The sequence below is a fragment of the Adiantum capillus-veneris genome, chromosome 30, assembly GCF_014529385.1.
Source record: "Adiantum capillus-veneris isolate H3 chromosome 30, ASM1452938v2, whole genome shotgun sequence".
Lineage (NCBI taxonomy): Eukaryota > Viridiplantae > Streptophyta > Polypodiopsida > Polypodiales > Pteridaceae > Adiantum > Adiantum capillus-veneris.
This window is the reverse complement of record NC_140960.1, coordinates 95,717,882-95,728,773: the sequence shown is the minus strand read 5'-3', so window position 1 is coordinate 95,728,773 and position 10,892 is coordinate 95,717,882. Positions and strand designations below refer to the sequence as shown.

The 10,892-nt window shown below is 40.8% G+C and overlaps 1 protein-coding gene across 1 annotated transcript; it reads right to left on the bottom strand.

The window, feature by feature from the left end:
- Window positions 1–2,589: 2,589 nt before the first annotated feature.
- On the bottom strand, window positions 2,590–3,178 carry LOC147418447 (uncharacterized). Its single transcript, XM_086507111.1, has 4 exons — window positions 3,166–3,178; window positions 2,942–3,087; window positions 2,756–2,857; window positions 2,590–2,634 (listed from the first exon to the last, which is right to left on the bottom strand). The coding sequence occupies exons 1-4, from the start codon at window positions 3,176–3,178 to the stop codon at window positions 2,590–2,592; spliced, it is 306 nt and encodes a 101-aa protein (XP_086363237.1).
- Window positions 3,179–10,892: the final 7,714 nt, after the last annotated feature.

Sequence of the window (10,892 nt, the reverse complement as noted above, 5' to 3'; positions counted from 1 at the left end):
AGCTAGTTTTCTTCTTGAAATCTAGTTTGAATTTTGAGTTTTAAGCTAGTGATAATATCTTAAACATATTTTTTCAAAAAGCTATAGTACTTAGCAGGGTCCAGTACTATGACCCTAGTAGCCTTGGAGGAGGGTCATAGGGAATGTATGTGATGTTTGATTGTTGCAGCTCCATGAAAAATCAAGAAGAGGGAGTGGTAGTAAGTGATGGACCTACATTTGGACTAATAGGATTTACATACTTCATTTAGAGTGACTTGTTGTCAACTCATATGGTAGAGTTTGAGCAAAAGTTATTTAATTAAATCAAGCACTCGATGTGTTGCAACCATAGGTCCACACCATAAGCATGGACATAGGGGAGGATACCTTGTATGAAACTAGTGTTCAATTGCATTCTTTTATGTGGGTCTTGCTTGGTTTTGCCATTTTCTCGATGTATGGTAAGACTCCACTTGTCCTTTGTGTATGATTGGACACTTTTTGTCAAATCCGCTTTGGGGAAAGGTGTTGAAAGTCTCTTTTTTCCGTATGTTGTCACGTGGACTCTAAGAAAGCGACTTTCCATCGTCCTTTCCACATGATGCTGCCTGCTACCTGCTTTGCTTCTCTCTTCCGGATTATAATTGGCTTTCCACTGCATAGTCTGAACTAATAGTTGCCCCATTATATCGAATATTGTGTGTGCAACACTACGAGCTGAGAGGGATTCCTTGGCACGGGCTGCTTTTGTTAGAGTGCTTGTAAGATTAGAGAGAGAGAGAGAGAGAGAGAGAGAGAGAGAGAGAGAGAGAGAGAGAGAGAGAGAGAGATCTTGGATATAGTTTTCTAATATTTCCATACCTTCTCTTTGGTAGGCTGGAGTTGACAAGCTTGAAGAGGAGGTTAGTGTAACCCCTGGCCCTAAGGGTACTGGAAATGTAGTAGAAAGCATGTATGATGGAATGACTACTGCAAAGGAGGTATATCTATATCCTCATTATCACAGCTACGCCTCAATATGGCTTTGCAGTTTAAGATATTGCGGTTTCGTTTCCTCCTGTAATGGCAGGTAGCTACAAAGACTAATGCTCTTGCTAGAAATGGAACCACAACCTCAGACATCATTAATCTTGCCCAAGAGCTAATTGCCGAGGCCCGTGTTAAGGTTACTCTGTCGAAGTTATCGTAGGCCTTCTCTCTGAAGTTCTCCCTTACATGTAGTCTAGATGTGGATGTGCAGGTTGTTGCTATAGGTGCCAACTCTATTGAGATTTCCAAAGGTATAGAGCAGACAACGAAAGCATTGGTCTTTGAGCGCAAAGACTTCTTCAAAGAGGTTAGCATATTAATTGAGGTTTCGCAATTGGCTTAAATTGTTTTACGAGTTGCATTTGATGATGGGTTGTCATATTTGGTAGGTGATGGATCCAGCGAGCTTGCACGTGCTTATCTGAATGGAAAAAAATTGAACTCAGCTGTTGTAGAGGGTATGCAGTTTGCATTAGGTGAAATTTGGACTCACAAAAGGACCCTTTAAGGAGTTTGACTTTACCTCTCTCTACCAAAACGGGCGCATGGATACATTTTCACTACAAGAGGTTATGTGCACTTGTGACTTTTTTAGCGACGGAAATACATTGGGTTTTTTATACTCCCCGACGTCGCTAAGACCATCGCTAACAGCGTCGCTACAGGAACGTCTCTATGAGCATCGCTATAACTGTGGCTATATGCATTTCTATATAGCGACGCATATAGTGACCCTTATAGCGACGGTTACAGTCCTTTTGTAGCAACGTAGCAGAACCTTATATAGAGACGCTTATAGCGACGCCTGAGAGTAAAATTTTTTGGGTGGAAAGGGACCTTGTAAGGAGTTTGACTTTACCTCTCTCTACCAAAATGGGCGCATGGATAAATTTTCACTATAAGAGGTTATGTGCACTTGTGACTTCTTTAGCGACGGAGATACATTGTGTTTTTATACTCCACCACGTTGCTAGCAGCGTCGCTACGGGAATGTCGCTATGAGTGTCGCTATAACCGTGGCTATATGCATCACTATATAGTGACGCATATAGTGACCCTTATAGAGATGGTTACAGTCCTTTTGTAGCGACGTAGCAGAACCTTATATAGAGATGCTTATAGCAATGCCCGAGAGTAAAAAATTTTGGGTGGTAGGACATTCAACCCATCAACTATATTGAATGTTTCCTGAATAGAGTAAACCTAACTGAATCCAAGATAAGCCCATATTCACCTTTGAAAAAAGTGCAAGGTATATACCCAAAGTAGTCACCCACAAGACAATATAACCACTAACTCCATCATGCATAGTATTTTTTTTTAGAATAAAGATACAAAACTGACAAAAGTAATTGGACGTAAGTAAATTGACAAAAGTAAATCAATGTCAATTACACACATCATAGGCAAAATCACTTGATTGTTAAGCTTTGCAAATGTAATAGTTACAACACAATTGTCATTATTGAGAAAATACATGGCTTTCCAATAGTTACAAAAAGACGTATACACGTCATCTCATTATACATGCTATGACAAAAGGAAGCTAATGCTATCTGGCTACAGCTATATTGATGTCTAATAAGACGTCTCATCGCGTCCAAGCGGCATATCTGTCGGATTCTGCAGGAAAAAACAATAAGACGTACTTTCTGTAAGTATAAACATATAATTACAAACAATCTATTTTCTTGGCTTATCATTAAAATACAACAAATGTAAAAGAGTAAAGTGAAATACTAACCATGCCACCGCGAGAACTCAGAATTTCCATCAGGGTATTTAAACCCTTTCTACCTGCGTACTCATGCTCGTACAGTGTGGGGTCACGTCCTGTCATCGACCACTATTCAAAACATACAAAGAATCCATTATGTTAGAATTTAAAAGTACAAATAGATAACCTAAAGAGCAATGAAAAAACACTTACAAAATTAGCTTCAAATGATTCCCACCCGCCGCTCCCCAAGTGGTGTGAGCTCCCTGCCTCTACTCGCGCTTTGGCTACCTCCTTTTGTTGCTTCCACTTGTTAGAATGCAGTATGCTGATGACTCTATCTTTTAATTCATTTGGAACTTCACTCCAGGTGTTTATTATGTAGTGTCTAAACACCTGAGAGCAAAGACCACGCATGCACGAGATCACCTTCTTGCCTTCATCATCCATGATGATGCCTTCGTTGATGTCGACCGAGTACGGCAAGCCCTCTCACCTGTGATGCGTGAACTTGAGTGTCTCAACAGAGGTCTCTAGTAGTGTCTGAATGGGGATATGACCGTCAGGTATCTCCAATGGAGTCTGGGCCCCGAAGAGAGGACGGTCGACTGGGGTGACTCTCGAAGGAGTAGCTAGTGGTGTGTAGCCAGGAATGATCGATAGCCACGTAAAATTTGGCGTAGATGGTGATGTCGTGGCTGGTGTGGGGACAGGCAAAGAAGGGGAAGGCAAGGAGCCTCGTCAAACACGAGGTGGTGTCAAGGCATCAGCAGCGGCATCCCCACAGCATCGGCGTTGCCACCACTAGAGCGTCTGTGCCTAGACAAGTGTGAAGATCGTCTCGTTGACACCGAAGCTTTGGAGTGCATTGAATGCTCCAAAATAGAGGGAGATGTTGAAGGAGTGGAGCGTCGGGATGGTTCTCCAGAGTGATGACGCTCCTCGTACCACCTCCTCTGTTGGGGTGACAAAGAAGAAAGAAACTCATCATCATCCATACCTGCATTAAACACACAAACATTTAATCTTAATAGTGAATGGAGAAAAAAACATGGACAAGTTATAATCTATACTATAGATAATATGTGTATAGAGAGAGAGAGAGAGGACTCATAAAGGGGGAGGGATTCCTGTGTAGAGAGATTCCTATGAAGTTCTTGTGAATTTGTCTCCCGTGTGCATTCTACGTATCTTGTAAAAGCACTACGCTCCGAGTGCGATCAAGACTGAGGTTGCAATTGTGAAGGAGGTGATCCGTCTCTGATCATAGATGTTGCTCGTCCCTCCACTAGATCTAGTTGATCGAGTGAAAGAGGCACTAAGAAGCACTACTCTGGCCCCAATAGTAGTGCTTCTTAGCGTCTCTTTCACGCAATCAACTAGATCTAGTGGAGGGATGAGCAACATCTATAAGCAGATACGGATCACCTCCTTGGTGATTGCAGCCTCAGTCTCCATTGCACTTGGAGTGCATTGCTGCGTTGGCATATCATACTTTCACAACACACCGAGGAGTGTCCCTGATTGTGAGAACATACCTGGAGCATACCTAGAGTGGACGCAATGACGATTAAACAAAATTTAAATTTTTCAAGTATAGCATATAGACAGGAATTGACAAAAAGCCACGTGCATACAATATATATTATAAAACGGAGAAAAATTATGAATAATACAATGTTTATGGCTTTAAGAGGTCTCTCTGTCATCCTCGCATAGCTCAGCATAACTCCCTATATCTATATAGAGCTCTTCGTTTAGACAGATGTCCTCCATTTCATTTTGTAGATCCTCTGCATGCATCCCATAGCGAGTAGTAGCTTGATGCTCGTATGGAACCACCCCAATGGCTTCCGAATGAGCATCTTTTCCGATCTCCTCTAATGATGCCGCTGTGATTGGCACATGGTAGCCCTCATATGCTCGTGTACTATGAGGGGCTACCTCTATGACGTATCACCAGTTTGATGCAGACTTTGTAGAATGAAATATCACCTGCCAGAGGCACATAAGTAAGTGTGCCGAAGTAAGTGAGTTCCACCACCACAGGATCTGCATCAGAGGACAGTCGTCGACTAGACTGTTCAAATTTTGCCATGATTCTACAATCTTGAGTAAAACGCTTTTTGTCGATCCGTTCGACCCTAAAATGTCGACCTTTACACCATGCTGCTGTGTATGACTTATACTACAACCAACAAATATTATGACTAGCCGTTCAAACATCTAGAAAGTCGCTAGTCGTACATTGCAAACTTACCTTGGTCGGGCAACCCCAAGAGTACTCCCACTCCTCCTCAGTCACTTCTTCACCGCACTGTTGTGCACTTTTCAATTGGTTGTGCAACCATCTTAAGCTCATGAATGTTGGTAGTCTCTCTAGACCCGACGGATAATGCATCGGTGGTCGTCTTCACCGTCTCCAATCGATTCGTGCCCTTTGTCTCTCTTGCTTTGCATCCTCGTATTGTGAAATCCACTTTTGCATCACTGGATTGTGAACCATGCAAAATCGATTGATTTTAGCCTCTAGATCTTCCGTCATCTTCTTCTCAACACCGAGATTGCACAAGAATATCCCAGATATGTGCTCATCATCTATGGTTTGCCATAGCGTGTCCCAGGATTTATCAAATCCGTCTAGCCACTCTCCAATGTAAACTAGGGACTCTGATACCAGCCAACCTTCTGCCATGCTACCCTCCGGAGGTGCCTTCTGACACACATATCCCGTGAGTGTTTTCATGAAACGTTCTAAAACGAACATCCATCTCGAATGTATTGTGCCAACTATTTCCACCTCATCAACTATGTGAACAAGAAGATGCACCTGAATGGTTAGCATGGTATTAGGAAAGTGTTTCTCAAACATGCACACAACCTCCGCAGCATTTAGTTTGGCGAATGGTATGGAGTCTACATTGATATCCTTTTGTGAGATCCATTGCACCAACTTCGCAAGTTTGTAGATTGTGTTACGGATGTAAGGAGACAAACATCCCTCAATGGCCACCGGTAAAATAAACTACAAAACACGTCTAGCAATGATATTAAAGTCCACATACAAATTTTTACCCAACCTCCACTATGATATATTCCACGTCAAACATACCTGACACATTTTATGCCAGTCGTGTGACTTCAAACCGGTAAGCTTCCCTTCTTTAGTGAAATGCGTTTGGAGCGAGTGCATTATGCTAGTGGGGGTCCACACATATCAAATGGTCTCTTTTACTTTGCGTCCTTGGGCTCCTTTCAAAATCCATGGCGTCCTTGGGCTCCATACAATCCACATTTCTAAGGTCAATCCTGGCTCCCAAAGTATCTTTCTTTCCAGTGAGATGGTCCCATAGCAAATTACCCACATTCTTGAATATGTGCATTGGATCGAGCAAGTGATTGATCATGAGTTTGGGCCAATATGGTAACTCGTACCATAGAGAGAGTCTCTTCATCCCTGGGGGCAAACCGTCATCATACATCTCCTTCTGCTCTAAACATGCTTGTGCAGACATCCGGGGTGGCTCTCTTTCCAAAAATCCGTCACGTAACTCATGATTCTTTGGAAGATACACTTGATGACCTTCGTAGATTTGCTTCTTCAATGAGGGCACCCGACGTGCATTAAGTCTAGGTCCACATGTGACACATGCTCTGTATCTGCTTGTTTGAAGTCCTACATGTATACACATGACAATAGATAAGCTTGAGAAAAACCAAGCTTTATAGTGTTTGAGTTTGAGTGTAAATCACCTGAGCATTCTGCTAGTCCAGGATAGTCATGCATGGTCCACATTAGAATACCTCTGATCAAAGCATTCCGTCAACTTGTGTGTCGGCTCATATCCACCACTTCTATGCCAATCCACAATTGTTGTAGCTCTTCCAATAGTGGACAAAGATACATATCTATATTCTTCACTTTATACCACCCCGACACAATCAAGGTTAGAAACAGGTGCCCCTTCTTGGTAGTCAACCACGGGGGAATGTTGTAGTTAACGATGACAACGGGCCATACACTGTAAGATGTTAATCTCTGACCAAATGGATTTATGCCATCCATAGCTAGGCCTATGCGCAAATTTCGAGCTTCCTTGGCAAAATCTGGCCATGTATTGTCTATATGTTTTCAGGCTGCACAATCTGTAGGAATCCGTAGCACACCATCTGAAGATCTATTCTCCTCATGCCATGATGCTAGGGTGGCCATGGACTTACATTCAAAGATATTCTTGATACGAGGAAGCAGAAGAAAATGTTGCAAAACCTTTTGTGGAATTTTTTGTCCGTGGAGATCTACTCGATATCTCTCAGAATCACATTTCGGATACTTCTCTATGTCTATGTATTCCCCTTTGAAAAGAATGCAGTCGTTAGGACAAGCGTGAATCAAATTGTAATCCATCCCCAAGTTTCACAAGATCTTTCTTGCTTCCTCTCTAGAATCTGGCATCACATTATTAGCTAGCAGTATGTTCTCTTTGAGCAATCTACACTGCGAAAAAAATGTGGTACACTTGTGTAAGTAATCTATCAGATAATTATACATAAAGAGTTTTTTATTGAAGTGAACACATTGTAATAGATCACCTGAAAAGCATTGTGACGCTAGTGTCACTCCATCCAAACTTTGCCTACATGTTGAGAAGAACCAGGAGTGCCTTTAATCTAGAAACACGTCTCCATTATACAACGGTGTATCGGCTTCACTTTTCATATCATCATAGATAAGCCTTTCTGAATCCATGATCGTCTCGATCATTTCATTGATCTCGGGCCCAAAAATTGCCTCGTTGGGAATGTGGTCGGTACGATCATCCTTTGAGCTGTCAGAGGCTACATCTTGTGGCCTCACGTATGCTGCTTGACCAAAGTGCCTGCAAACACGTCTCTTAGGTTGCAAGATTGCTGTATGTTGGACGGTGTCAGAGTCCAACGAGTTATAATTAGAAGCAACTCGATCTATAATAGATGAATCAAACTCGCCAAATTCGCGAATGTGCTGCAAAGAAACGTGTCTTGTCCGTCGCACAACATGCTTGCATTGATTACAAGGACATAAGATCCTTGTTGAGAGATAGGTGTTTCGGTTGGACGGCCCCACATCCTTGTCAGTACTCATAATGAATGTAAAAACCTTATAACCTAGATATAAATATAATCTTCTATTGGCATCCTCCGTCTTTTATAACTCTCTCTCTCGCTCTCTCGCTCTCTCTCTCTCTCTCTCTCTCTCTCTCTCTATCTCGCTCGCTCTCTCTCTTTGTTCACACTGTAAACTACCTCATACTCTCTAGTCATGTCCAATCCCCACACACCTCGGTCTAGAGGTACACGGAGATCAGAACCATCGGGTTATAATCTCATCTTTATTGTTCATTGCCTATATTTGTGGGTACAAGAAATCTACACACCCGCGTCTACATGATAGTGCACATAGTGGACAAAACCCCTTTGCCTCTTCTCTAGTGGTAGCAATTCACATCATCTTAACATCTCTTCATAGCAGATCCTTGTTCGAGGGATTACTTAGCACATTACATGTTGGCCTCCAATCTGAGTATCATACTGTTAAAAGCTTTCCAACTTAAGGTTGTATCCGTAGATAGGAAGAGAGGGATCACCGTTCACCTAACTCTAATTTTTTTCCGTAATCCCGAAGGTAGACTTTAATATAAAAACTAAATCCAAAATCTAACCTAGTTGAATATATGGTGATTCTGAGCTAATTGAACATGGTTAGTGGGTGAGTTAATAGGTGTCAGATTCTGATGGGAATATACATATTGTTGTGCACGTAGTGTTTTCTCTTTGGACAAAGCCTTCGTTGATATGCCCTAAACTCTAGCCTAAATCTAATCTAGCATAAATATAGATCTAATCTAATCTTAAACTCAACATAAACCTAAATCTAATCTAATCTTAAATCTAACCTAAACCTAAATATAATCTAGCTTAAATGTAAATCTAATCTAATCTTAAATCTTGTATTAATCTTAAATCTAAATCTAATCTAATCTTAAACTCAATCAACATAAACCTAAATCTAATCCAATCTTAAATCCTAAACCTAAATGTAATCTAACTTAAATCTATCCTAGCTAGTCTTAAATCTAACGTAAATCTAAATCTAGTCTAATTTTAAACTCAACATAAACCTAAATCTAACCTAAACCTAAATGTAATCTAACCTAATCTTAAATCTAATTTAAATCTTAACCTAATCTTAAGTCTAATTTAAATCTTAACTTAATTTTAAATTTAGCGTAAATTTTAAATATAAGTTAAATGTAATCTAACTTAATCTTAGATCTTAATCTAACCTAGTTTTAAATGTAATTTTAAATCTAACCTAACCCTAAATCTTAATATAACATTTCATTTCATATTTTCTCCACCTTTATCTCTCTCTCTCTCTCTCTCTCTCTCTCTCTCTCTCTCTCTCTCTCTCTCTCTCTCTCTCTCTCGTTGTTTTCTCCCCTTACCTCTCTCTTCTCGTCTTCTCCCCCTCTCTTTGTTTTTGTTTTTTTTTTCTCTCTCTCCCTCTTTGTTTTCTCCTCTCTCTCTCTCAATGTGTGTGTGTATGCATTATTCGTTTATGCATGTGAGTGTGTGTGTATGTGTTTTTTGTTTATGCATGTGTGTACTCTCTCTCTTTCTCTCTCTCTCTCTCTCTCTCTCTCTCTCTCTCTCTCAAAGACACAATGTGTGTGTGTGTGTGTGTGTATGTGGAGAAGAAAGAGAGAGAGAGAGAGGGAGAGTGCGGGTTTACCTCTTTCGCTTGAGCACCGAAACTCAGATCTGAGATCTGAGTTTTGGGCGCTCTCGGTTTACTTTTTACCCCTGTCGACGTCGCTATGAGCGTCGCTATAGGCGTCGCTATGTAACAAAGAAAATAGCGACGCCCATAGCGATGCCGTGGATTTTCACTTTTGAGTGTTGCAATGCGAGCATTGCTAGTGTACCTCTCGTAGTGTTTTGCAAACAAACTCGAAAGTTTGCGGAGGTTTGACAGTTAGAATGTCCTCTTCAAGCTCTATCTACTGATATGTAGCACGCCATGAGATTCTTCATCTTTTAGAAGATTCTTTTTTTGATTTACCAATGATGTGACAGCTCTGTCGGAATCTAAGTGAATCGAAAAAGGAATCTTCTAAAATATGAGGAATCTCATGGCGTGCTATATATCAGTAGATAGAGCTTGAAGAGGACATTCTAACTGTCAAACCTCCGCCAACTTTGGAGTTTGTTTGCAAAAATTTATCCATGAGCCCATTTTGGTAGAGAGAGGTAAAGTCAAACTCCTTAAAGGGCCCCTTTGTGAGTCCAAATTTCACCTAATGATACGGGTTACATGTCTCAATACTTCAAAGATGATATGGAGAACATGGTAGTGGATTACTCCAACTGCAAGGTTACCTAGCATCGGTTTGCATGGCTAAATACACGTGAAAGGTTGTAGATTTTGCTACTTGATGAGGAATTTTTGAAAGGTACTAAAGGTTAATTTTAGAATCTTTCAAACCTTCATCTTCGAGTGCAAGTGGTTTGCAAATGTGACGACATGAGAATGGCCTCTACATGGTGGACTCTAGTGTGTATCACATAGGAAGGTATGACGTAACACCTCAGGGGAGAACCATTTTTCCCACTAATGAATTGAAGACCATCTTCGACCCTCTTCCACCTCCTACTTTGGATGAAGGGGAGAAAGAGGAGAGGGAGATCGACAATTCAAGTACGGCGGCTGCAATTCTTAGTGAGGATGATTGTCATGATGTTGAAGATGAGGAGATGGAGGATGATTAATTCAAAGATGATGAAGCCAACGCATCCACAAACGACAATTCTATTTCTCTCTTTATTGATTTAAGAGCCATGGGCTTAGAATTGGATGATTCTTCTTGTAGGGATCTTTTGGAAGATGATTCATAAACATTTTGTATACTTTAAGTTATGAAATTTTTGGTCGTGTCATCCATTCATCTCTCTTCCCCCCTCTTCCTCTCTCTAATTTTGTGAAGCATGCTAGATTATGTTAATCAAGTGATGGTGATTCGTTTAATTGTAACCAAGTGTAATCCAATATAGCTAGCTATTGTTCCATGTTTTCATATCTTTTTTTTTTGAAAATTTCATATAATGGTCTCTAATTTTTATG